Source organism: Budorcas taxicolor, chromosome 14 (genome assembly GCF_023091745.1).
Source record: "Budorcas taxicolor isolate Tak-1 chromosome 14, Takin1.1, whole genome shotgun sequence".
Taxonomy (NCBI): Eukaryota; Metazoa; Chordata; class Mammalia; order Artiodactyla; family Bovidae; genus Budorcas; species Budorcas taxicolor.
In genome coordinates, this window is record NC_068923.1 from 82,530,916 (window position 1) to 82,558,715 (window position 27,800).

Below are 27,800 nucleotides of genomic sequence, written 5' to 3' on the forward strand. Positions count from 1 at the left end.
TACTAAAGAAGTTTTACATAAACTGTAACAAAACTAAAAGGTTTATATAAATGTTATATACAATATACATATGTTATGCAGGTATAAAATTCCATGATTAAACACCCTTCTCCACCTAAGACAGTCAGAATTACATGTTACCCCCTTCCACAAGGTTCCACATTCTAAAATTCTGCACACAACCCTATTAGCCTATATAACTGACTAATAAATAAAACAAATAAGCTATGATCTAAGCCCTTTCCTATACATCTTCTTCTAATTTTTCCAAAACACAGCCTTCGCTCATCCTCTCTCTCTCCACAAGCTTTTACAATCTGGCTTCTATTCCTCCTGTCATGAAGAAAAAATGGCTCTTACTAAATAAAGAACTTGAATTCCAGTGAAGCTATTTTAAATCCTGAAAGATGATGCTGTGAAAGTGCTGCACTCAATATGTCAGCAAATTTGGAAAACTCAGCAGTGGCCACAGGACTGGAAAAGGTCAGTTTTCATTCCAATCTCAAAGAAAGGCAATGCCAAAGAATGCTCAAACTACCACACAATTGCACTCATCTCACATGGCTAGTAAAGTAATGCTCAAAATTCTCCAAGCCAGGCTTCAACAATACGTGAATTGTGAACTTCCTGATGTTCAAGCTGGTTTTAGGAAAGGCAGACGAATCAGAGATCAAATTGCCAACATGGAAAAAGCAAGAGAGTTCCAGAAAAACATCTATTTCTGCTTTACTGACTATGCCAAAGCCTTTGACTGTGTGGATCACAATAAACTGTGGAAAATTCTGAGAGAGATGGGAATACCAGACCACCTGACCTGCCTCTTGAGAAACCAGAATGCAGGTCAGGAAGCAACAGTTAGAACTGGACATGGAACAACAGACTGGTTCCAAATAGGAAAAGGAGTATGTCAAGGCTGTATATTGTCACCCTGCTTACTTAACTTATATGCAGAGTACATCATGAGAAACGCTGGGCTGGATGAAGCACAAGCTGGAATCAAGATTGCTGGGAGAAATATCAATAACCTCAGATATGCAGATGACACCACCCTTATGGCAGAAAATGAAGAGGAGGTAAAAAGCCTCTTGATGAAAGTCAAAGAGGAGAGAGAAAAAGTTGGCTTAAAGCTCAACATTCAGAAAACGAAGGTCATGGCATCCAGTCCCATCACTTCATGGGAAATAGATGGGGAAACAATGGAAACAGTGGCAGACTTTGTTTTTTTGGGCTCCAAAATCACTGTAGATGGTAACTGCAGCCATGAAATGAAAAGATGCGTACTCCTGGGAAGAAAAGTTATGACCAACCTAGATAGCATATTCAAAAGCAGAGACATTACTTTGCCGACTAAGGTCCATCTAGTCAAGGCTATGGTTTTTCCAGTAGTCATGTATGGATGAGAGTTGGACTGTGAAGAAAGCTGAGCACTGAAGAATTGATGTTTTTGAACTGTGGTGCTGGAGAAGACTCTTGAGAGTCCCTTGGACTACAAGGAGATCCAACCAGTCCATTCTGAAGGAGATCAACCCTGGGATTTCTTTGGAAGGGATGATGCTAAAGCTGAAACTCCAGTACTTTGGCCATCTCATGCGAAGAGTTGACTCATTGGAAAAGACCCTGATGCTGGGAGGGACTGGGGGCAGGAGGAGAAGGGGATGACAGAGGATGAGATGGCTGGATGGCATCACTGACTCGATGGCCGTGAGTCTGAGTGAACTCCGGGAGTTGGTAAAGGACAGGGAGGCCTGGCGTGCTGCAATTCATGGGGTCGCAAAGAGTTGGACACGGCTGAGTGACTAAACTGAATGGCACACTCTACTGAGTATCTTCCAGTTTCTTAACTGGACTTAGGGGCTACAGCCCAATACTGTCCATTCCCTCTACCTGATATCTTCCATCCCCTTAGCTGTCATGACTCCACAAGTCCGGTTCTCATACCAGACTCTTCCATGACACTGTTTCTTGGATGCAATGCTAGACACGCTAGTATATCCTCCTAGGGTGATCTATGATGATTCCCAAATCTGTATTTCCAGCCCAGACTACTTCCCAAGTGATTTTAAGGATCTTTGTTTTGTTTTCAGCTTGAAATACAATCTTTTACTAACATAATACTAAATACAAATAACAACTATTCATGTTGTCTAATTTTTTAAAAGAAATAGAGACAAAGCCATATGTCCAAGACCATTTTTGTATAGTTATGAGGATAAAGGGAAAAGAATAAACCAAAATGCCTTTTCAGATATCCTTTCAGACCTACAATGATTATGTTAAGATCAGAAACACAAAACCGATCCTGATTCCTGGTTTCACCCTAAACTAATAAAGCATATTCTTAACCAGAGGTCAGTGTATACTTTTACTCACCTTAACAGTACTGCAGTGTAGACCTTTGGCCATTAGAATGTAAACCAAATCTCTTGTTAAATTGTCTTTAATTCCCAGGATGACACTACTATAGACAAGAGGTAACTCCCACTAGAAGAAATAAAAATACATAAACACACACACACAAAGCCAAATCTAGATAACAATTCTCCAGTAACAGTCAGCTCTATTTAATAAAATCATTCAAAGGTCATTTTTTAAAGAGAAAAGAAAATGATAGCCACAACGAACTGCTAATTAAGATGAACATATTCACTATAATAACCTAGTAATAAATAATTAAATGGATTGGAACTTTCTGAAGGATAGCCTATAGAAATAAAGACGAAATCTAGGAGTTTAGTATGTATTAATCCATATGATCCTCACAAGTTATTATTAAATAGGTACTATATCTCCATTTCACAGATGAGAAAACGGAGGCACACAGAAGTTAAATAACTTGCTGAAGACTATCCAGCTAATTAAGCAGAGCACTGGGATTCACACTCAGGTCCTTAGTACCAGAACTCTGGCTCATAACTCTTATGCTGTACACTTCGTCATCCATATAAATGAACACAAATAATGATTTCAATGCTATGGAAACCCAACTAAGACTGAGATCAATTTTTCATTTCACTTCACTTGTACATTCAAATCCCACAGAATACACATCAATTTCTAGCTGCTTTTTATCACATTCAGCAGAGAGGGAGTATGCAGCTAGCTATATTAGCAACACATTCATATTATTATAGGGGCTTCCCTAGTAGCTCAGCAAGTAAAGAATCCTCCTCCAATGGTGGAGACCTGGGTTCAATCCCTGGGTCAGGAAGATCCCCTGGAGAAGGAAATGGCAACCCACTCCAGTATTCTTGCTCAGGAAATCCATTGGACAGAGGAGCCTGGTGGGCTGCAGTCCATGGGGCTGCAAAGAGCTGGGACACAACAGCATGGATGCGCTACGACTACACCTAACGAATAAGACACACACGCTAAAGGCACACTCCCCATATCATCACACTTTACCTTTACCTGCATCTGTGAGCTAGTTCCCTTAGCTAGTTCCCTTAGCTCACAGATGCAGGTAAAGGTAAGGTATAGTAATCTCTAGCTATATTCCACTGAATGCTTAAAAAGCTATTTCATTTGCACTTTCCATGCAGGAGAACTTAGACAACTTCAGAAACAGTATCTTGGCATTTTTTGGGGAGTGAGGGAGGCATTTTTAAAAAAATATCTAAAGCTAAAAATATTCTATAAACAAGTTTTAATGAGGTGATTCTAACCTGCAGGCTTCGGACTTAGAGAGGACATGAAAAAACTAAACCAAAAATACTCTGTATGGCAAGTATTAGCTACAGACTGCACAAATATACACATATTTACAGCTATACTAAAAATGCATGTAGCTGCTGTAACAACAAATGAAATATAAACTCATTTTTAGTTGTTATTGATTTAATATCTTTATCTATTTCATATTTTCTCTATCAGTAGATGTTCAAAATACAATGTTGTGTGAAGGTCTTTCACATTACTGATGAATTATTAACAAACAAAAGGGCTTCTTATTCTCAAAAAGGTCAAGGAACAGCTCTTCTATTAGATTACATCAGAAAACAAGGGTAATTTTCTTATCTGTTCTCAACAGAGGTTTCTTACCTTATTAGACACTGTCCAGAATTCACGCTCTGAAGTCATACCATGTAATTCAATTAAAATCTGTCGAATCCTCCATGGATCCACTGACAGTATCAGTTGATGTTCTAACTGGCCAATGGTGACACTTGCAGAGGCTAAGAAAGGAAGAAGAGATTTTCATTTAAATAATTATTTGATACGTTATTCATTCGTTACTCATTCATAATCGTGAAAATCGTGAAAACATGAGAATGGTAATTTACTGACAGAAATTGTGCATGTTTATAAACATTAGAAGTTAAAAGTCTCTCTCATCTTGAAAACTGATTTATCCAACTTAATGCAAACTATGTTTTAACTTCACTCTCATATAAAAAGCCTAACACAACTTGGATTATATCTTGCATTTATCAAAAAAGGTAATGAAAATATAAACCAATAAAAATCCGTAACTTTACATGGAAAGAATTATGTGGGATATATGGAAAAATTTGATTTATTTTTGAACATCCTGTGTTAAAAGCACTTCTAAAATGTTCTGAGTAGTAAACTTTAAGAATGTTTTTCGAAGGGAGAGAATGAGAAGGTGGAGGCACTGCCTTCCCAGAGAACCAAGAATTGATCATTAAAATTCCTAATTACAACTCAACTTTCAGATATAGTCTTCAATAACGCATTGCCAGCATTTTAACTGTGATAATATCACTCTTTTCCTTTACGACCGAGTCAAAGCAGCTTAAATCTAGTGAGGTCCAAAGTAGCAACAAGTTCAGTCAATTGAATTCTGTCTCCCCTGCATGTTGAAGTGTTGAAGCTTGTATTTCTTATTAACAAGCAGCACTATATTTTCTTATTACATTTATAAAATAAGAGAAAACAATGGAAGAAAATCATCAAATAAGGCAAAAATGGCATGTTGCCAAAGCTGAATGTTTAGCCAGCAGACAGTGATATAAAGGCTGAAATGCATGCAAGCCTGCACCATTTTTTGCTTGTAACCACTCCTATTCCCTCTTGGTTTACACCTTCAAAACACAGCAGCAGATCTATTTCCCCAACTAAAATCTTTTACGTATCCAGACCTACATCTCCATTAACCATACTCAGCAGACTCCCAACTGCTTAGACAGAAATATGACCTCAAAAGACAGGTTTTCTATTAGCTACCAGCATTAGTGTAAATAGAAAAAAAATTAAGAAGACAGCCTCAAATATCCTGAGGAGCAAAATATGCCAAAATTCGAGCTAGGAAATCTAACCTGGGATATCATAAAATGAAGTTACGGGTTTAATGCACAGATTGACTCTAGGGGACCTCTTCCTCATCTGATCAACAAGTAACTTTCGTTCTTCATCTTTCAGTAATGTGATGAAAAGCTCGTGTGAAGAAATCATGAAAACATACTGCAGGTCTTCCAACCCCAGACACACATTCCTAGATCAGTAAGAAATATTATAAAACAAAGAAGAATATAATTTTAGTTTGGGGAAAAAATCATATAACCAATTTTTATTAATAAACTGTTTAAAAGCCACCATTCAGTAACTGCACAACAATAATTTGAACAGTTTTTAAAATTTCCCTTTGGTCCTTATCTAAAGTTATGATTTCACTGCTACAATATACAAAGAGGGTAACAGCAAGAATCCTAAGTTTTATACGGCTACACAAATTTAAACTGTAAGTGTTCTCAACTACCAATTACTACCTGGTTATACGAAGAAAGGCAAGGTAAATGTAAAATGATAAGGAATAAAAGATATTTTTCTCACAGACCTAAGCTCAAAATTAAGAAAAAGAAGAAAAGGCACTTACTTCAAAAAAGCAGCCATGTTTCCTTTCAAAGTATCCGAAGCTTTTTCTAAATTTATTGATCTTGAACAAACCTAGGAATTAGAGTAATTTTTATTTGAATATGGGTACTTCAAAATAATTATACTACAGTTTGCAAGTTTAGATTTAAAAACAATCAAACTGTCCTTTCAGACATGGATCAGTCACAGATTTGGTTAAGAAATTTAAGAAAGGAGACCAAAGAATACGAATGCATTGTGGGCAGAGGGCGTGGAATGTGACCATTTCAAGAACTGCAGGTAAAGGATAATCTCATGGATTATGCAGTAAAGAATAATCTATTTAGCATATGAACAAGTCCCGCTGAAATTTACAAAGTATGGACCCAAATTAAATGGAGTGATAAACTGTAAGAATCAGTAGTTCCCGTCAGAAAAGTGAGAAAAGACTTATCTTGGATAGCTGAAAAGGATGATCAATAATAGCTAAAGAACACAGAACCAATGGTTAAGGAGGTAACCAAGGTTTAAAAAATAAACAATGAAAACAAAGAGCAACTTAGCTATGAAAATATTAGTCATCTAAAAATAATATTATTTAAATATCATTGTGAATTTATTAGGTTAGGCTTCCCACATATTTTTTACATGAAGTCAAAAAGTTATTAGTATAAAAGATCCTAACCTCAACAAATTGTCAATGCTCTCTAATATGCTGACACAAAAGCTAAATTATATAACGTGTACAGCAGTACTATTAACAAGGGCCAAAAAATAGAAACAACACTAACGTCCATTAAGTGATGAATGGACACTCAAAAAGACACTGAAGAGTAAGTGCATCCGTTCAGTAGGACACTATTCACCTATAAAAAGGAATGAAGTACTGAAGGACATTCCAACATGGATGAAATGTCTTCAATACCAAGTGAAAGAAGTCAGTTACAAAAGACCGTATGTTTTATGACTTCACTTATATGACATGTCCAGAACAGGCAAATCTACAGAGACAAAAAATAGATCAACAGTTGCCTGGGGTTGCAGGGACTGAGAGGAAAATGAGGAATGATTGCTAATGGTTAAGAAGTTTTCTTACAGGGGCAGAGAGGAATGAAATGTTGGCAAACTGGCTGAGGTGATGGCTGCACAACTCTACGAACATACTAAATATCACTGAACTGTACACTTTAAATGAGTGAATTGTATATTACTAGCTGGAAACAAACTCAATTATACAAATTCAATTATAGTTCATAAAAAAAAAAAGATTTCTCTGGAAAAATTATAAAGCTTTAAAGGACATTAAAGGGTGCCAAAATAAATCAAGAACCATACCAGTTCCTGGATTAGGATACTCAATATGGTAATGCTACTAATTTTTCACAAGCTGGCTTTTAAGTGTAATGTAATTTCAAACAAAAATCCAACAGTCTTACTTCTGAAACTTGACCATCTGAGTCTACTGTCTACAAGAAAATGTAAAAAGATAAGCAAAACCAATACAACTTTGGAAAACAAGGTTTGTGCTTCAGATGATACCAAGCCTGGGTACAGGTATGATGGATGGGTAAACAAACAGAAAAGCTGTCACAGAGTAGCCTAGAGACAGGCCCACACACTTGTGCATGTCTGACACTCGGAATCCAACGGAGGCAGTGCTAGACACCGGCAGAAAAAAGAGGAAACTTTCAGCAACTGGCTCTGAAACACATGAGGAAAAAATGAAACAGGATTCCCTTCTCCCCATGATACACAACATTCAATCACAGGTGGATTAAAGACCCAAATCTCCCCATGAACACAAGATTCAATCACAGGTGGATTAAAGACCCAAATCTCCCCATGAACACAAGATTCAATCACAGGTGGATTAAAGACCCAAATGCGAAAAGAAGGCCAAGTTCTAGAGCTTTTAGAAGATGAAATACAGGATAATTTCCACAACTAAAGGATATGAAAAGCTTTAAGCAAGACACAGAAATCCACTAATCTCTTCCTTTATGAGAAAGACTGATAAATTTTATATTAAAATTAAGAACTTTTAAAATAAAAAAAGTTAAAAGTGAACCTCAGAAAACATACTTGCAATACTTAAAACTAGTAAAGGACAGAATATATTAAAAACTCCTGCCAAAAAAAATAAAAGACAATTCAACAGAAAACTGAGGCATACCACTTGGAACAAGCACCTCAAAATATGAAATCTGTATATGCAAAAAAATAAATGAAAAGCTGTTAAATTCATTAATAATAAAGGAAAATAAAGAAACAAAAAATAAAGGGAAAGGAAAAGGACATTAAAACCTCAATGGGGGCTTTCCTGGTGATCCAGTGGTTAAGAACCTGCCTGCCAATGCAGGGGGCTGGGGCTGGAGCTCAATCCCTGGTTCAGGAAGATCCCACATGCTGCAGAGCAACTAAGTCCCCGCCCCACAACTACTGAGCCTGTGCACCTAGAGCCTGCACTCCTCAAAGAGAGAAGCCACTGTGAGAAGCCCTGCAATGCAGGGCTAGAACTGCACTGAACAGTTGAACTGCAATGAACACACTGCCATCAAGAGTAGACCCCACAGGCCGCAAACAGAGAAAGCCCACTCAGCAACAAAGACCCGATGCAGCCAACAAATAAGGAAGTAAGATCACCTCAACGAGATACCATTATACAATGACCCAGACAGGAAACCTGACAGTGAGATCCTGATCAACCAAAACTCTCATACATGTAGTGGCAGAAACGCTTTCAAACTTTACGGAAAAATTGCAGATATACTTTCTCCAGGAATGTAACAGATAACTGGTATGTGGGTGCACCAGGATGTAAGCACAAGAATGTTCAAGCAGCAGAATAACCCCAACCTGTAAATAACACAAATGTCCATAATCATAAGAATAAATAAATTGTGGCATGGTTATATAATGCTGTAATATCTTACAGCAATGGGGAAAAAAAAACTGTATCTGCATACAACTTGAAAAAACATCTCACAAATATGTTCCCTGAAAGACAACTTATTTTGCATGATTTCATTTATGTGGAGGTCAACACAGGCAAATTTAAGAATATTCTTTAAAGGTACATACAAAGGGGATACAACTGTAATGAGAAACAAGGAAATAACTATCACAAAAAAGCAGGGTGGTAATTTCCTCAAGGAGGAGCAGAGAGGGTGTGGGAAGACACATTAAGGACTTCGAGAGCACTGGCAGTATCGTATTTTTCGAACAAAATGGTATTATCTGTAGTCGATGCACTTATCTCAAGGTCTGTTACATTAAGACTACTAGACAGAGAGAGAGGTCCAATAGAAACACAAATTATGGAGCTCACATGAGAGGCAAGAGGTATGATCTGAGCGTTTTTAGTGAGCAGGTGACTGAAGTTTTAGAAGAGAATAAAAGTAGTGAAGAATAAAAGAAGCTGAGTGAGCCAAGGACAAAACTTTAGTAAAGAAAAACATTAGAGAAAGATCAAAGGAGAAGTCAATGGAGGACTAAGGAAAACCCGGTGATGGCGGAGAAGCAGAAGTGAGCTCCAGCAGCAGACACGGTGGGCAAGCGCACTCTGTCGGCCGCGCCACCTGAGCCGGAGAGGCGAGACAGACAAGGACAGTGAAGAGGGCTCCAGATGCAGCAGCTGGGAGGCCACTGGAAAACTCAAAGCAAAATTATAAACCAAAGGGGGAAAAACGTCTCACCTCAAGCAGAAAGTCTATTTTCTCTTTATTAGGTCTAAGAAACAGCTGGTTAAATTGAACACTAATCGTTCTACCTTCTAATACATCACGGACTGTGTTACAGGCACAGACTTTAAAACAGATTTCATCCAGGGCTTCATTTCTGTCAAATACAAAAGTAGATACACTCATTTATTTTTTAATAGAAAGGCATACAGTATAAAACTAAAATCACAAGAATGGGCCATTTATTCTTGAGAGGTAAGATTTTTACAATATTCAGGCACATTAGTAATTACCTAAGTCAATGGGGGAAAAAATAAACAGGAAAGTTTTAAATTTACCAAGGGATAATTTAGGTATACAGATTAATCTGAATCAAACTAACAGAATCAAACTCTGCTGTGTAAATTTTTTTACCCAAGCACTTTTAAAAAAAGAATTAGATGAAAGTTAAAGTGGCTCCTCTAACCATGTTAACTCTCCATACAGTAAAAATAAAGTGAAAGCATTGTGACAGACACAGGTAATCTGGAGGGACATTACTGATAAATCGGAAATGCACACTTACTCTTACATAAAAATCAAAAAGTAATTCACTTACTTACCCCTGTTGAGCCTTCTGAAAGAGTTCCCTTAGGACCGACTGCCGGAACTGGATAGGTAAACTGAAGGTTAAGTTGTCTTCAACAAAGATCTTTATTACCTCCTGGAACACAGACAAAAAATTTCAACTATTACAAAAATCTTGAAAGTCTCTTAAAAAAAAGAAGTTTTTAAAATAAAATTTTAAGTCTTTCTGAAATAGAAATTACACAGTGAAGAAAATCATTAAAATATCTTGCTAGGAAAATCTCTTCCTAAAATTTTAAAATTACATTAAGGGTAAAAATATCACCCCCCTCAGTTCAATGCAATGGCTCAAGTCATGTCCTACTCTTTGTAACCCCATGGACTGCAGCATGCCAGGCCTCCCTGTCCATCACCAACTCCTGGAGCTTGCTTAAATTCATGTCCATTGAGTTGGTGATGCCATCCAACCTGTGTTGACCATCCAACCAATCTGTTGACCCCATCTCCTCCCGCCCTCAATCTTTTCCAGCATGAGGGTCTTTTAACTGTCCAGTGAGTCAGTTCTTTGCATCGGGTGGCCAAAGGACTGGAGTTTCAGCTTCAGCATCAGTCCTTCCAATGAATATTAAGGGTTGATTTCCTTTAGGATTGACAGGTTTAATCTCCTTGCAGTCCAAGGGACTCTCAAGAGTCTTCTCCAACACCACAGTTCAAAAGCATCAGCTTTCTTTATGGTCCAACTCTCACGTACATACATGACTAAGTGAGGAGCAGTGTCCCCACAAGAGACTGAGCTAGACTTGCCTGTGAGTGTCCAGCAGTCTCTGGTGGGTCAGCGGTCTGGCCTCAGGCCAAACAACAGGGAGGGAACACAGCCCCGCCCATCAACAGAAAAGTGGATTAAAGATTTACTAAGCATGACCCCCGCCCATCAGAACAAGATCCAGCTTCCCCCCTAGTCAGTCTCTCCCATCAGGAAGCTTCCATAAGCCTCTTATCCTTATTCATCAAAGGGCAGACAGAATGAAAACCACAATCACAGAAAACTAACCAAACTGATCACATGGACCACAGCCTTGTCTAACTCAGTGAAACTAAGGACCACGCTGTGTTAGAGCCATCCAAGACAGACGGGTCATGGTGGAGAGTTCTGACAAAACGTGGTCCCTTGGGGAAGGGAATGGCAAACCACTTCAGTATTTTTGCCTTGAGAACCCCATGGACAGTACCCCATGGAAATGGCAAAAGCACCCCACTACCCTTCTTTAAAATTGGAGATCATGAGCCAAAAGTGAGAAGTGAGAAAAGAATCATTAAGTAGTAATTCAGCTATGTTATTAGAGACTTTTAAAATTCCTCTCCTCCACTTTAAACATGATTTCATACAACAAACTTTTTAAAACGCAAAAACAGAGAAATATTTCAGCTAAAAAATAGTGTGCTAAGAAACTAGTCTAATCAAGTCAAATGGTTTAAAATTAGTGAACTGTATAAAATTTATCATTCTAATAAATGATATTATCATAGTCTTTTTATAGTCTTTTTTCTCAGTTGTTTATCAGCTCTTTATCAAGCAATGGAAGAAAGTAGGGGTGACAATTTGGGGATTTCTGGAAATAGCTAAATCAGCTCTACAACAAGAGCACTGACAAAAATGGTTTCAAAATCACAGAGCAACCACTATTTCACTTCCATAGCAAAACATGAGCTACATGGGAGCAAGCAAGTCACTTCCCAAATGTTAGAACACCAATTTGTTGCAGCTGTTCAATAACTCATCAGCTACAGAGAATCCTATCCCCTCACCCCCAAAAAGCTAAATAGGATTTCTAAGACACTCCTGCATATACAGCTAAAGTGACAAAATTCGAGTGTTGCAACAAAATCGCTCTTCTCCCCTCTCCTAGCGATCCTTACACTACTTCCTGAGCTATACATTTGGCCCTTTATTACATCGATGGTAACATGCGGGCTTCCCTGATGGCTCAGCTGGTAAAGAATCCACCTGCAATGCAGGAGACCTGGGTTCAGTCTCTGGGTTGGGAAGATCCCCTGGATAAGGGCATAGCAAGCTACTCCAGTACCCTTGCCTGGAGAATCCCCATGGACAGAAGAGCCTGGCGGCCTACAGTCCATGGAGTCACAAAGAGTCAGACACGACTGAGCATGGCACACGTGGTAACATGTGCCAATCTGTAACTGACATTCTTGCCTGCACGGGTCTTCTACATCTTATCATAATTGATTACCACTCCCCATAAGCCTGTATTAGGGATATGTAACTGAAAGATCTCTTGTGTTTGATAACTTCATTTATAGCTGAAATCCACCTTCAAGAAAGTTTACTTTTCTTCCCTAGGGCAAATCAGAATTGGCAAAAAAGGGGCCAGAGGGCAGGAGAGGGAGCACTGTCTCCTCTCTTCTTCTATTTTCTCTGAAGGAAAAAAACCCCCAGAACTCTAGTTGAGAAAAGTGAACTAAAAACCTAGGCTAAGTCCATTGTGGAGACACAAAACTAAAGGTATGTTATAGCATTGTCATTTCATAATTTGTTTTGAATTTAATAAGATGAAGGCACTGTTCACTTTCTAGAATGAAGGCTTTTTTTTAAAGTACAAATTCTAACTCCCAGTGATTTTCATTACAAAGCTGCAGATATATACTCAGAGGGGGCAACAAAAAAATCTCAACAGACTAATTTAAGCTCTTTTCATGAGTAAAACTAAGATGATGACCAGCCTCCCTGGAAAAGTGGGCTATGTAACAGACTATCCAAACCGACCAAAACTGCTCTGCTCACCCTCTCCTTCAGTCTTACTGTTCGCAGCGGCGAATAAGGTCAGGCTGGAAGACCGTACTTTCAGATCTTTAGCCTCCATAAAACCAAAAGTTCTCTACCTATAATTTTAAAAGTTACAAGTTCTGCCTACAGAGTTTCTTACAGAATGTACTTAAAATGGGCAAGTTTTATACCTTCAAGACAGGATAATTGTCAGTAATATGAGTCAACATCTATCCAGTGCTCTGCCTTAAGAGTTTATAAACTATAACTTTTCATTTGATTCTCATAAAAAGCTTAATTATTACAACTATTTTATAGGCCAATCTGTTTGATGTGCCCCAAATGGCACAACTGTAAATGGTGATGTCATGATTGGAACTCTGCTGTCTGGCTTACAGGGCTTTCCAATGACACTACTGTATCCCCATCATACATCTTACCTGATAGTTGCCAGATCTCAAACAAATATGGACCTGACTATATGGAGTCAATTGCTGAGATGTACTATCAGAAGACGGTACGAGAACATCACATGCTTGACAATAGCCAGCTAACCGCTTCTCATCTATGGTACAATGAAGAGATAATGAACCTATCTGTAAAGTAAGAGGTATATATCATTATCCATCAGTGTAATAGAAACAATAGTCTAGCAGCCATTTACTGCATTTTAACAGTATAAAAAAACGCCAATGGAAAATAGGAACCGTAAAAAATGAAAAAGTTAAAGGTTTAGAGCAGGGGTCAGCAACTATTGCTCACAGGTCAAAACCAGCCCATGTCCTGTTTTTATAGATTCCATGACCTAAGAATAATCCTTAGTGTTGCAAAGGGAAGAAAAAAAAAACCAACAAATTAGATGATGCCACAGAAACTGTATATGGCCCACAAAGCCTAAAATATTTATTATTTAGCCCTTTACAAAAAAGTATGGTGACTTCTGGCTTAGAGTTTTCAGGCCAACATAAAAAGGTAGACATTATTATCACTCTCTGTAGGTATAACAATAATTAAGACACTAACAAAGAATGAAAACTGTTAAAAAAAAAAAGATTAAAATACTTTAAAATATTGATACATATACTTAGCAGAGATTTAAAGGGGGACAACAAAGAAAACTCAATCTTCACTCAACCAGAAAAAATAGAAATATTTCCACCAAAACAGAAAAAAAATGTTTTGACATACTTTTTTTAAAAATTCAAGTTTCAAATTACTATATCCCAAATGCCATAAAATTAGAAATCTGATGAGTTCCCCAGGCAAATTAAAATGAGAATTCCCAACAAAAGACATCTCTAGTGCATTTATTCAGTGTTTCTGGTGAAGAAAGGAAAAATTGAAGTGGGAATTTTTCTGGCCACCAGGCATATAAAAACCTAGTTATATACTTTAAAATTCAGTTGTGTTAATCATGAAAAGAAAAATGTAAACAATAAACATATGAAAATCTTTGCCCTGCTAGGAATTAAGAAAACACAACTTTTTAAAAGATATTCTAGATAAATATCAAATTAGCAATTAAAAAAACTTCACTGCTAATAGCAGAGCCCTCGGAAATCAATTTGTACCCAGATATGTACCTAGAAATCAATTTGTATATTACATCGTTTAAAAAAATTAATGACCACTAACATTGTAATTCTACTTGCAGGAATTTAACTCTATCTAAAGTCCAAACAAAAATTTATGCTTGGAGATATAAATTTTACAACTTTATAATAAATAAGAATAGCAAACTACCTAAATGCTCAACCATTGGGAAAATAAAATCACAGCACATCTATATATAACAGAATAGGATAGATATATTTAAAATATCTATTCTAACATTTTAGCAAGATACAAAATAGCATGAGCTTAACTGTATAAAAACATAAAGAACAAAAACGGTTAAAAAAAAAAAAGGCTAAAACTGCAAAAGGGATTATTTCCAGGCAGTAGTATTACAGATTTTTTAAAATATTTCCATTAGTTTTTTGAACTATCAAATTTACTACAATGAACAGTTTTTTAATCACCAAAAAAATGAAAGCCAAAAAATATACAGATGTTTTAAAGGACTGAAAATCATGTGACTGTTATGACTGTATTTACCTCCGCAATTAGTTCTTTGGTTCTAAAAAATTTTTCTCTGGCATTTTCATAGACGGCTGGATTTGTAGGGCCTTGCTGGAAGTATGCTGCACCCAAATCATAACACACCTAAAATGGTAATGAAAACCACTTTGCTCAGTGATTTTTCATGAACGTAAGAGCTGACAAAACTCAAAATCACCTTTATCTCAGCAACATAGTTACACATGTAGCAAAAAAGAAAAAAAAAAAAACATTTCAATGAGCAGTAAAACAGTTAACGTTCTTGATCACAAGCAACAGAAATCAACTCTGACTGACTTAAGAGGACTTACTGGTAAGACCTCAGGTGGCCTACAGAATTATTGGGAAAGCCAAAGAATCAGGCCTGGAAAACAAACGGGGGATGGGAGGCAAGCAGCCAGAACAAGAGCTGCAACTGATGCAGTGAAACACTGCGCAGCCATCTCAACAGCCAACGCCACAGATCCTCGCAACTGCAGCCAGCAGGACCAGACACTGAAAGCAGCAGCTCCGCTCCTGCCGGGGCTGCCTGGGAACTAGACCTACCTGTCACTGCTGGAGTCACTCACCATCACAATGGATGCTCCATCATCCCACTTCACTGACTCACTAGCAAGCTCCTGCATGTGTCCTAAGTCGCTTCAGTAGTGTCTGACTCCTTGCGACCCCATGGACTGAAGCCCGCTAGGCTCCTCTGTCCCTGGAATTCTCCAGGCCAGAGTACTGGAGTGGGTGGCCATGCCCTTCTCCAGGGGATCTTCCCAACCCAGGGATCAAATTCACATCTCCTGTGGCTTCTGCATTTGCAGGCAGATTCTTGACTGCTGAGCCACCAGGCGAGCCCAGCTAGCTCTTAGTTCAGTCTAAATGTCTCTGTCACACCTCCACCAGGATAAGGCTAGAGAACACGAATATTTGGAGTTGTCAGTTTTATTACAGGAAACAGGGTCTCCCTCCCATCAAGTCTCAGAAGGTAGGGGATTCTTCTAACAATGAAAAAGGGGACAGCCACAGGGGTGTCTCCAAAAGAGTAGGAGGGGCAAATGTGTACTATCAAAGAACTGGCCAGAATAAAATACTGAAAAATCTGAACGAATGAGTATAAAATGACAGCCCATTTCCAGTTGTCTAACAGAATCTGTACATTTTTCCAGGAGCATTCTTAAACAGACACCTAGATTTACCTAAGGCAGAATTCAAAGACTAAGTTGAACTTGGCCATTTTATGAACAAGAATACTAAGGCCCAGAAAGCGACATTTCTACTTGAAAGCATAAAACCAAGCACTGGCAGAGTCCAGACTTGAAGCCAGACCCTTAGGTTCCTAATATTCTATCACAAATTTACTCCTCACAAGGCTGACTGCTCTGTCTTCTCGATCTGACTTTTTAAAAAAGCCTTCAACTTATTCCCCCAGGGAGGAGAAAGTCCAAACCCCCTGGGCTAATTTTAAAGGATATCAGAATCTGGACTACCTTCTCTCTCCAAACCTCTCTATTCTTCTCTATTTCTAACACACCAGTCTTCTCAACTCCCCATTCACATCAGATGTAGAAATAAATTTCATTCCACACCGTTTATTTCCATTTGCACCAAACCAACCTGAGCCAACAAATACTCATTCCTCTTTCAAATTCCTAAGGTGTAAGTCTCTGATACTCCTGACCAAACTACTCTTCACTGACACAAACTATAGATACTATTCTGTCCTGTTCAACAAATCAAGATTAATTCTTCCTCAGCCTCTAGAATACTGCTTTACACTATTTAGTCCATACTTAATGTTGGGCAGATTTTCATTCTAAAGTGCTTCCTTCCATCTAGGATAAAGGAGTGCTAAAGTTTAAAATAAAGTATGTGTTTGTACATTGTAAAGATGTATATACACATAAGCACACCTATATATGCACACATATTATAGATACATATTCCCCTTTCCAGGCCAAGACAGAGCTGTTGTCGCTGTACAGTTGCTCAGTCGTGTCCAACTCTTTCGCAACCCCATGGGCTGCAGCCCACCAAGCTCCTCTGTCCATGGGATTCTCCAGGCAAGAACACTGGAGGGGGTTGCCATTTCCTTCTCCAGCAGGTCTTCCTGACTCAGAGACCGAACCTGCATCTTCTGCACTGGCAGACAGATTCTTTACTGCTGAGCCACTGGGGAGCCCTTGAAGTGGTTACCAACTGCAGTGCCTCACGACTCCTACTCGATGAGACTCCATCTCAGCAAGTCTTGAGAAGGGATTATCTTTAACTCCAGAACCAGCTAATCTGAAAAGGTACCTCTCAACCCTTTTTAAAGTCAGAGGTATTTCTGCTCTTTCAAGATTGGGAAACAGTGATAAAAGAAGTCATGCCAGACATCCCTGGTGGCCCAGTGGTTAAGAACCTGTCTGCCAATGCAGGGGATGTGGGTTGGATCCCTGGTTCAGGAAGATTCCACACGCCTTGGGGCAACTAAGCGCATACACAACTACTGAGCCTGTGCTCTAGAGGCTATGAGCCGCAACTACTCAAGCCCAAGTGCCCGTGCTCCATGAGAAGAGAAGCCACCGTTAAGTAGAGAGTGGCCTCCACTCGGCATAACTAGAGAAGGCCTGCAAGCAGCTACAATGAACCAGCGCAGCCAAAAAGATTAACTTTTAAAAATGTTATGCCAGTTCACACAATGAAGAAAATATAGAACACGAAAGGCTCTATCGTAGTGGCCCTCCACAGGCAATCATTAATTCTTTTAAAATTTCTATTCTACTCAAGATTCTGTGCTAGAAAGTACAGAAGATGCAAAATACAAATATATTTTTAAAAAGAGAGAGAGACCTCAAAGAGTTTACAATCAAGCAGGGAAAAAGAAGCTATTAACACATAAAATATCTAACAACAAAAAACAACTGAAAGCAGCAAAGGAACTAGGGTACAGAGTTACGGAGAGCGGGCAGCCTTTAGATCCTTGAAAAACTGGGTATTTCTCTAGGAGCCTACATTTTTCAAAATCTAGCACAATATCAGTTTTGTTCTGTTTTCTCGGTCTGATTAGATTTCTTATAATGTGAATGAACTGTTAAGTCAGTTCATTCATATTATTACTCCCTGCTTTGTCAGTCTCTTAAATATAACGAGGAAACTAGTTTGGAAACAAAAGATCATATGAAATTTTCCCTCCATTTCTTTCAGAAAATTTTCAAGGGAGGTCTTATAAAATTCATGATTAACTATAATGCAAAGTTTTAATAAACATCGGAAGTAAAATCAAAGGGACAAGGGCAGAAATAAGCTCTAATTAAAAATACAAGGATGATTTTATGTACGATTTTCCAAAAATCTGCCATGCATTGATTAAACACTGAAATAAATACCTGGCACTGCATCTCCTCGGTTTTGATTTTCAATCCAGCAGTGGAACTCTCAGTTTCTCCGTTTACCATGCCTGGCTCCACGGCCAGTAAGTCCAGTGTTCTCATCGTGTGGACATAAAGATCCTTGTTTAACTTAAGGGCTGCCTCTAGTACCAGGATAGAATCAGAAGCTTGTTCTTTTAGCTACAAAAGTTCAATAAGCAAATTTTTAAAATACAAAAATGGCAATACTGGACTATATCAACCAAAAAATATTTACAGGACACTTAGCAGCTTAATGTACTAGTCTATTTTAAAAATGCATCTAACATAGCAAGAGTGAAATTATATTTGTGAAAATTATCTTAAGATTTTAAAATTCACAAGGTTCCTATTGTGAAATTGAAAACACAAATTGGAAAAGATTGACATCTTTCTTTTATATAAAAGTTACTGATGAAAAATGTTTAAGATTTGCACCATTCCACTGATGTATTCAAGAAATGTTTTGTATGCTTTGACGTGCCAGTCATTTTTACTAGGCATTAGATAATAATAATAAAATGACATTTTTTGCTTCCACATTCAAAATACATTATCTGTTGTATGTAGATACAGATGGTTACCTTCCTTCTCCTTTCCTAGCCTCTGTACTTTGGGTGGTATCTCTGATACACTGTATATTAAATAAAGAATTAAAGAGATCACTTTTAAATTATGGTTTCTACTTTTATGTTGACCAAAGCAATTTAAAAAGTAACTGTATTTTTCTGAATATAAAAGTAGTTTTAGGGAATTTCTGGCAGTCCAGTAGTTAGCACTTGGCACTTTCACTGCAGCGGCCTGGATTCAATCTGATTGGGAAACTGAGATCCCAAACGCCACACAGCATGGCCAAAAAAAGAGTAAAAATAAACTAAAATTTGTAAAAATCATTTTTAAAATAAAAGTAATTTTAAAATACATATTTACTACAGAATTTTGGGAGGATATAAAATATAAAGAAAACACCTATAAGCGTGACTTCTCACATCTGCTAAAGCACTATGAAATATCTGACAAAAAAACTAGTGGCCAAGTACTCTCATTAACATTAAAAAGTGTCAATTTAGAGTATTATCAAATTATGTTCTAACAAAGTCTAAATGTTATCCAATCTAAAGCAAGCCAACTCTTAATATATATAAGATTAGAAGAAGCATATACACATGCTCTAAATATAATACTTCCCAGAAAGGTTACGGTGTAACCTATACCAATACTCACCACTTTCAAAATATTTTCTGTTAGTTCTTTCTCCTGTTGCATCTGATTCATACTAAAAGAGAAATGACAGAAGAGTACCAAATATTACTTGAAAGACTGAAAATTCAAAACTTAAAGATCATTCTTGACAGTGAGATTGAATTTAAATAAATAAAAATGCTTTTAATGCTATTTCTTTTCATGCTTCAAAAATAAACTCAATTATGATGATGCTCCTTTATTTACCATTATTTTTTCATTTGCTTTGCATTAAAAGAAAAAAAAACTCAGTTTAAAAATAAAACTTTCTGGCAGCAAAAGCTTATTTACATCAAGTTAGAAACTTGATGTACACTGCAGCTCCAAATTTGGGTAAATTACTACTACTTGGAATTTAAGAACTAGGTTTAAAACTCCAGACCTGATCAAACTATTGTACTTAACTCATGCACTCTAAATTAAAATTTCCCACATACAGAACAAACATATCATTTTCATGTAAATTTAATTAAATGAAAACAATTTTAATTCCTGAAAGCAGGTCAGCTAACATTAAGATGACAGGCACAGTTTACAAAGTGCTCCCCTCCTTTCTCAGAGCTCTCTACTCTAATTATCCAAAGCCCTGTCTGATTCGCTCACTTTTCTAACCCCTCCAAACCTACCTGCATGCAGGCCTTCTGCCCTGATTTCTGCTTTTTTCCTTCTGTACCAAGAGTTCTTAAAAACTTGCAAAAAAAGAAAAAGAAAAACCTGACAAAAAAGTGCCAAGTAAGGGTCTTTATTGGCCAACTTACACACTTAACTGAGGAGGTCCAGGTTTTGCCTGTTTAACAGGAAAACTACTTTGAACAATTGTCCTAATTGCCCTTTAAAAAAAAAAGACAAAAACAAAATTTAATACATTATAAATGTCACTTCAAGTATTTTTGTAGTACTTCCTAGAAGACTTATAAACTATCCAAAATTCTGACATATAATAAAAACTTTGTAAGTCATCCACTTCTCTATCAGAAAGCATTTTGTCTATGTAGTCATAATTTTCTCCACCATCAGATTCACTATTCCCAAGATCCTCTGAGAGATCCCTGGAATGACTTAGAAGCACATCCCTCAAGTTATAATGGAATTAAAGAAAGGCTGCCCAACACATTTTAGGTTTATGAAACATTTACCATCTATTGTAGAGAAGTATGGCCATGGCAGTGGTTGGAGGTAAAGTGGCCAGATCCATATCTATGTGCTTTGTCCCAGGAGGAACTTTACTGATGCACAGCAGTTCATTCAACAACATATTCAATACTGGAACAGACAAACTTAAAAAGGAAGAATCAAAAGACACATAAGTTGTTCAAGGACACAATGCACAATTCGGTACTTTGCTAAAAATAATTATATTGTTTTAGTAATAAATCCACACAGCCATTCTATTATCTGTCTCAACAACATAAATCAAAATTTACCAAAGGAACTTTTAAGCTTTTCTTACGAAAACAATTTAAATAAATACAAAAGTACACAGAATAATATAATACACACCAATGTGCCCATCATCCAGCTTCAACAGCTAGCAACTGATGGCCAATCTTGTTTATCTCTACTCTCACACACTTTCCTCCTTTCCATATTACTGTAAAGCAAATTCCCAATAGTAAATCATTTCTTCCCAAGTATTTCAGAACATATCTCCGAAAAATTACCTCCTAACATAATGACAGTATAAATTTCACACCTAAGAAATTATTGTTTATCATTAAATATCCAGTCAAGTGCTCAATTTTCCAACTCTATCATATACATCATACTGTTTTGCACACATTGCTATCTAGTGATAAGCCTTGAGTCTATTAACAGATAAGCTCCTCCTTAAAGAACAAACCTTTTTTTTTAATCCTAATATTTAATGCTGGAAAATATATGGTGAAAAAAGTGTTCAAATACTACTAGTGTGAGTATAAACGAATACAACTCTCTGGAAATCAATCCAGTATATGCATAATGAGCTTTAACAATGTTTACACCACTTGACCTGGCAATTTAACAATCTATACTAAACAGGCAACTCGAAATTCATATAAAGCTTATGGACAAAGACATTTTAAAGCTCTATGATTTATAAAAGTGAAAAACTAGAGAAAAACTAAAAAACTGTCAATAGAGGAACAATTAATAAATTATCTATACAATGGATAATCTCCAAAAACCAAACTGGGGAAATGCTGATGATATCCTGCTATATGAAATAACCAAAAATCAAAACAGTATACAAGGTATGTTCACAACTTTGTTTAAAAATATACGGAGGAAAACAACAAAAATTACACAAAAATGTTAAAAACACTTCTTTCCCCTCCCCTATTATTTCTTATTTTCTGAATTTCTCCAAATATTCTATAAAGTATTTCTGTATAAATTGTGAGAAGGGGGTAAAAACAAATCATTATATAACGATGCACTTGAAATATTTATTTATAAACAAATAACCACTGATTCTAATAAGATAGTTTAAAAGTTTAAGAGACAGTGACTGATTTATGACCGGTAAAATAAAATGAATTATTCAACAAATATGTACCATAATATTACATACGATTCATCACTAATTTTTATTTTCTTCAGATATGTAAAAGTAAAATGAAGATTTAAAACTGTTTAGGTGTGGATTTTCTCTACTTATCACGTCAAAAAAAATAAGAATAATAACAAATGGGCTCATTATTGATAACACCAAGTGTATACTTTAAAAGGTGATTTAAATTCATTCAACAGTCAAATATTTTCTTACACTTTTTGGAAAATACTTCCATATTTTACCAAGAATTCATAGAAAAATAGTTTTCACTTTAAAGGCCCATATTACAGGAACACATACTGAAATAAACCAAAATATCTAACTTCTCAAATTCATTTAAATCTTGTATACCTTTTCTCTAATATGTCTAAGTCCCATTTCAAATGTGCAGCAACTTTAAGAGCAAGTAGCTTTAAAACACGATTTCTCTTGTTATCAGGTGGAGGTTGAACTTGGTTTTGTTCATTAACTGAAGGTTTGGAAGCCTGTTCCAAAAACTGGACTATAAGCTGAACTGGTGCAGGATCTAGGATTTAAAAGAAAGTAATTCTTGAACTTAAGGTCTAATTACAAAGCTGCAGAAGGATTCACCCTATTGGTTTCTGGCCACAAAAGGAATCCAAATAGGCCAACACAGGCACATGAAAAGATACTCTGCATCACTATTTGAGAAATGCAAATCAAACTACACGGAGTAATCCATCAACTCACAATGGTGAGCATGGCCACCGTCTAAAAGTCTACAAATGTGAAAAAAATACAGAGCTTAGTTTTTAAAATTAATTTTTAATAACTACTGGAACGGAAATAATAACCTTTAATAGAAAACAACTTTAATTAATATTATCCAGCAATCTCACTCCTGGGCATATGTCCAGAAAAGATGAAAACTCTAATTCAAAAAGATACATCACACCAGTGTTCACAGTGGCACTACTTACAATAGCCAATACACTGAAGAAACCTAATGTCCACTGACAGATGAATGGATAAAGAATGTGCAGTACATATACACAGTGAAATAACACTTGGCCATAAAAATGAATGAGATTATACCATTTGCAGCAACGTGGATGGATCTAGAGATCATCGTACTAAGTAAAGTAAGTCAGTGAAACACAAATGTCATATGACATCACTTTTATGTGGAATCAAAAAAAAAAATACAAACGAACTTACTTACAAAATAGAAATAGAAAGAAAACAAATTTATGGTTACCAAAGGAGCTGGGGGGCAGGGATAAATCAGGAACTTGGGACTAACAGATATACACGAATATACATAAGGCAGACAACAAGCACCTACTATATAGCACAGGGAACTATATTCAATATTAATATATCAAAACTACATAGCACAGGGAACTATACTCGATATTGAACTATACTCCAATAGGTTATTTTAATAACCTGTAACAACCCACTCCAGTATTCTTGCCTGGAGAATCCCATGGACAGAGGAGCCTGGTAGGCTATAGTTCATGGGGTCGCAAGAATCGGACATGACTGAGCAAATAAGCACATAAACAATGGAAAACAATCTCAAAAGGAACAGGTGTCTACATATAACTGAATCACTTCACTGTACACCTAAAACATTACAAATCAATGTTTTTGATTTGCTAAGGGGTAAAAAAGGGGACCCAAACAGTTGTGTAGTTACAATGACTAAGGATTATAATTCACAAGAAGTGTGCCTGGCTATTAAAACGAAAGATCAGGAAGGATGTAAGAAGGAAAGATAACAGATTTTTGCAGACGAAAGCACGTTAGACGACAGAACATAATGGTTATAGATTTCAGTTCAGCAAACAACAATTGTCAATTAGGGGAAAGAAATACCATGTTTAAAATTATTGCTTTAACGCTTAATTAGTGGGACTTGCATCAAGTTACCTCTCTGCACCTGTTCCTGTCAATGCAAAATAGAGGATCACCTACCTCACAGGATTATCATGAAGACGGAATTAAACGAGAATGCAGCTATGAAGCACGAAGCACAGAGCCTGGCACCCAGAAACACTCAACAAACGTTCATCAAAAGCACTGAATTAAAAGCACATTAATACAATATAGTGGTAAAACCGCTCACGTGAAGTACACCAACTTCTCGCCCAGGAGTCTCCACCAGTTCAGGTCAGTGGATTAGACTTAACAAGCCACATCTGGATTCGAACTCTCGTCAGCAATTTATCATCCAAGGAACTTACCTTTTCAGCCATCACCTCGTTCCAGAAATACCTGTTATTTCCCACCCTCCCTAAACAGCACTCCTGAACTGCGGTATCAATCATGAACATCATTATACAATAACCATCTTGCAACTGTGACAGCATTTTCTGCTTTCAGAAGTTTTCGCTTTGATTTACAGCCCAACTTTGGAATAATTGAGTCAGCAGAATCCGTTCGTTGAGGAATAAAACAGTTAAAATAGGGACCTAAGATAGTTATTCAACGTCAGGACCAGCCTCGGAACAGCTGATGTCTCCGCAGACCGCACCCCCCGCCCAAACTGTCCGGGGTTCAGCCCCAGGGGAGGGCTGAGGCCCCAACCCGAGTTACGGTCACAAGGCCACCTGAGAGGCGACAAGACGGCAAACACGAAAAGGTGGCGGGCGCGGGAGGGCCTCTGTTTCCCGCTTTTCTTAGGCCTCCCGGAGCGGAGCCCCGCGCGGGCAGTTTTGATGCCCAGTCAGAGACCGGGCGGCGCCACAGCTCGGCCCCGAGGCCCGCCTCCCCGGGTCGTGGGGTCGCGGCAGAGGAAGGCGCGGGGCGCCGGGAGCCTCGAGGGCAGTCCTCGGGCCGCAGGCGCCGCGCTTACCCGGGCAGGGCTTGCGCAGGTGTTTCTCCAACAGCGACTCTTGCAGCAGAAACTCGAACCAGGAGGTCTGCGGCGGGGTGCAGGGCCGGCTGGAGGTGGCCGCCTCCCGGTCCGCCGCCTCCGCGCTCATCCTGCCCCCGCCGCCGCTACCCCCAGGGGCGCTTCCCGGCTCCAACCTGACGCTCGGACGCGGGCCCCGGGGGCCTCTGACGTGCAGAACCGCCCGGAAACGAGGAGGCACGCGGAACGTCCCGGAAAGCCACACAAACCAAAATGGCGGCCTGACCCCCAGCCGGGGCGGGGAGTCCTGGTTCCGCCCCCACCCCACCCCCGCCGCGTCTGCAGACCAATCGTTATTCGAGTTGGAGAAGGAAGGAGGGCGGGGCCGATGTCCAGGCCACGCCTTCTCCCAGTTACCCTGGGAGACGGCTGGCGAGAGAGCTGCGTCGCTCAGCTGGCTTGCCCTGTTCCCTGGCGGTTTCTTGGTCAGCCGACAGAACACCCTCATCGGCAGGCCTCAGAGTCTTCGGAAAAGTCAGTGAACGCTACAGGTTCAGACTGTGATTAGGCAAATCTGTTTTTGTTGATTTCAATTTTCCGACTTCCATTTCTGAGATTTCAGTTCAGTCGCTCAGTCGCGTCCGACTCTTTGCGACCCCATGGCCTCTCTGTCCATCACCAACTCCTGGAGTTTACTCAAACTCATGTGCATGGAGTCAATGAGGCCATCCAACCATCTCATTCTCTGTCATGCCCTTCTCCTCCTGCCCCCAATCCCTCCCAGCATCAAGATCTTTTCAGATGAGTCAGTTCTTCGCATCAGGTGGACAAAGTTTTGGAGCTTCAGCTTCATCAGTCCTTCCAATGAATATTCAGGACGAATTTCCTTTAGGATGGGCTGCTTGGGTCTCCTTGCAGTCCAAGGAACTCTCAAGAGCCTTCTGCAACACCACAGTTCAAAAGCATCAAGTCTTCGGCGATCAGTTTTCTTTATACTCCAACTCTCACGTCCATACATGACTACTGGAAAAACCATAGCCTTGACTAGATGGACCTTTGTTGGCAAAGTAATGTCTTTGCTTTTTAATATGCTGTCTAGGTTGGTCATAACTTTTCTTCCAAGGAACAAGCATCCTTTAATTTCATGGCTGCAGTCACCATCTGCAGTGATTTTGGAGCCCCCCAAAATAAAGTCAGTCACTGTTTCTACTGTTTACCCATCTATTTGCCATGAAGTGATGGAACCAGATGCCATGATCTTAGTTTTATGAATGTTGAGCTTTAAGCCAACTTTTTCACTCTCCTCTTTCATTTTCATCAAGAAGCTCTTTAGTTCTTAACATTCTGCCATAAGGGTGGTGTCATCTGCATATCTAAGGTTATTGTTATTTCTCCCAGCAATCTTGATTCCAGCTTGTGCTTCATCCAGCCCAGCGTTTCTCATGATGTACTCTGCATATAAGTTAAATAAGCACGGTGACAATAGACAGCCTTAACGTACTCCTTTTCCTATTTGGAACCAGTCTGTTGTTCCATGTCCAGTTCTAACTGTTGCTTCCTGACCTACATACAGATTTCTCACGAAGCAGGTCAGGTGGTCTGGTATTCCCATCTCTTTCAGAATTTTCCACAGTTTATTGTGAAAGGCTTTGAAAGGCTTTGACACAGTCAAAGGCTTTGACATAGTCAGTACAGCAGAAATAGATGTTTTTCTGGAAGTCTCTCTTTTTCGATAATCCAACGGATGTTGGCAATCACATATCTAATTAGTATTAAAATAGGGACTTGAGTTTCCATTTTATCTGATCCCAGAGGCCAAACTTAGCATTCTGCTTCATAAAGAAGACACCTGGCGTGCTGCGGTTCATGGGGTGGCAAAGAGTTGGACACGACTGAGCGACTAAAATGAACTGCAGGAATTACCTGGCCGCTCAGTGGTTAAGGCTCAGCACTTTCATCGCTGCGTGTCATGAGCCCAGAGTTCAACCCCTGGTCGAAGAACTAAGATCCTACAAGCCCCACAGCATGGCCAAAAAGAAGATACCTTGCTGTTGTGTTTGGTTTTTTTTTTTTTAATAGTAATAAACCTACAGGTTGGTTGGAAGAACAGTGTACAGACCTCTCACACCCCTTTTGCCCAGATGCCTCGATTGTTAATATTTTGCCACACTTCCTCCATCATTCTCTCTCCACAACACCTTCTTGGATTACCTTGTTTCCTTTGGACACCAGTAGAGAGACCAGCTTCTCCTGGTTTGGCCGGGACTGTCCCAGTTTTAAAGTGAAGTCCTGCAACCTAACAAGGCTCGCCCCCTTCCCAGCAGACTTTAACAGTAGGCAAGTCGACATGCATGCAGCAGCCCCTCACTTTGCCTGGATGCTGGATGCTACATCTCCCCTTTGAGAAGGAATGCAGGAAGGGAAAGGAAGATGGGACCGGAAGCTTGTAGTAATTGTTAATCAAAGGGCCTGAAGGCTGTCACAGGGCCTGAAAGGCACTGGAGTGCTTAACTTTATGTCAAGGAAAAAATTAACAAAAGAGATGGTACCAGATGTGGCAATATCAGGAGAGTAAGTGGAATCCTAGCCAACATTGTTACAATGATGGTTACCTGTTACAGAGTATCTTGCAAGGGTCGGACTCTGTAGGTGCTCAACAGTGACTCAAGTAGGAGTTTCTGTTTTATGCTGATGGTAAACAGCAGTAGCTGGTCATAGTCTCCCCCCAAAAGCTTCATGATATGAAGCTTCACAAGAGCTTAAAATATTTTCTCTTATATCCTCCCAGCATTCTTGGTTTTCCAGTAAGTTATTAACTTTTCCCTTCTGAAATCAGTTCTCCCTACTAGGAAAATAGAGTTATAATGGGGGGAAAAATGCATAGATA

At 38.6% G+C, this 27,800-nt stretch overlaps 1 protein-coding gene across 1 annotated transcript in view; it reads right to left on the reverse strand.

Moving 5' to 3' along the window:
* INTS8 (integrator complex subunit 8) overlaps nucleotides 1–25,143 on the reverse strand; it is a 45,980-nt gene extending 20,837 nt beyond the window's left edge. Inside the window, exons 1-14 of the mRNA XM_052651559.1 lie at nucleotides 24,914–25,143; nucleotides 22,444–22,618; nucleotides 20,696–20,836; nucleotides 20,318–20,389; nucleotides 19,542–19,593; nucleotides 18,297–18,479; nucleotides 14,938–15,045; nucleotides 13,281–13,436; nucleotides 10,094–10,194; nucleotides 9,507–9,648; nucleotides 5,834–5,904; nucleotides 5,277–5,452; nucleotides 4,039–4,172; nucleotides 2,371–2,481 (exon numbers count right to left, since the gene is read on the reverse strand). Coding sequence (XP_052507519.1) covers nucleotides 2,371–2,481; nucleotides 4,039–4,172; nucleotides 5,277–5,452; nucleotides 5,834–5,904; nucleotides 9,507–9,648; nucleotides 10,094–10,194; nucleotides 13,281–13,436; nucleotides 14,938–15,045; nucleotides 18,297–18,479; nucleotides 19,542–19,593; nucleotides 20,318–20,389; nucleotides 20,696–20,836; nucleotides 22,444–22,618; nucleotides 24,914–25,043 — 1,752 coding nt within the window. The 5' untranslated portion in view covers nucleotides 25,044–25,143. The remainder of the gene's footprint in view (nucleotides 1–2,370; nucleotides 2,482–4,038; nucleotides 4,173–5,276; nucleotides 5,453–5,833; nucleotides 5,905–9,506; nucleotides 9,649–10,093; nucleotides 10,195–13,280; nucleotides 13,437–14,937; nucleotides 15,046–18,296; nucleotides 18,480–19,541; nucleotides 19,594–20,317; nucleotides 20,390–20,695; nucleotides 20,837–22,443; nucleotides 22,619–24,913) is intronic.
* Between the last annotated feature and the right edge of the window lie 2,657 nt (nucleotides 25,144–27,800).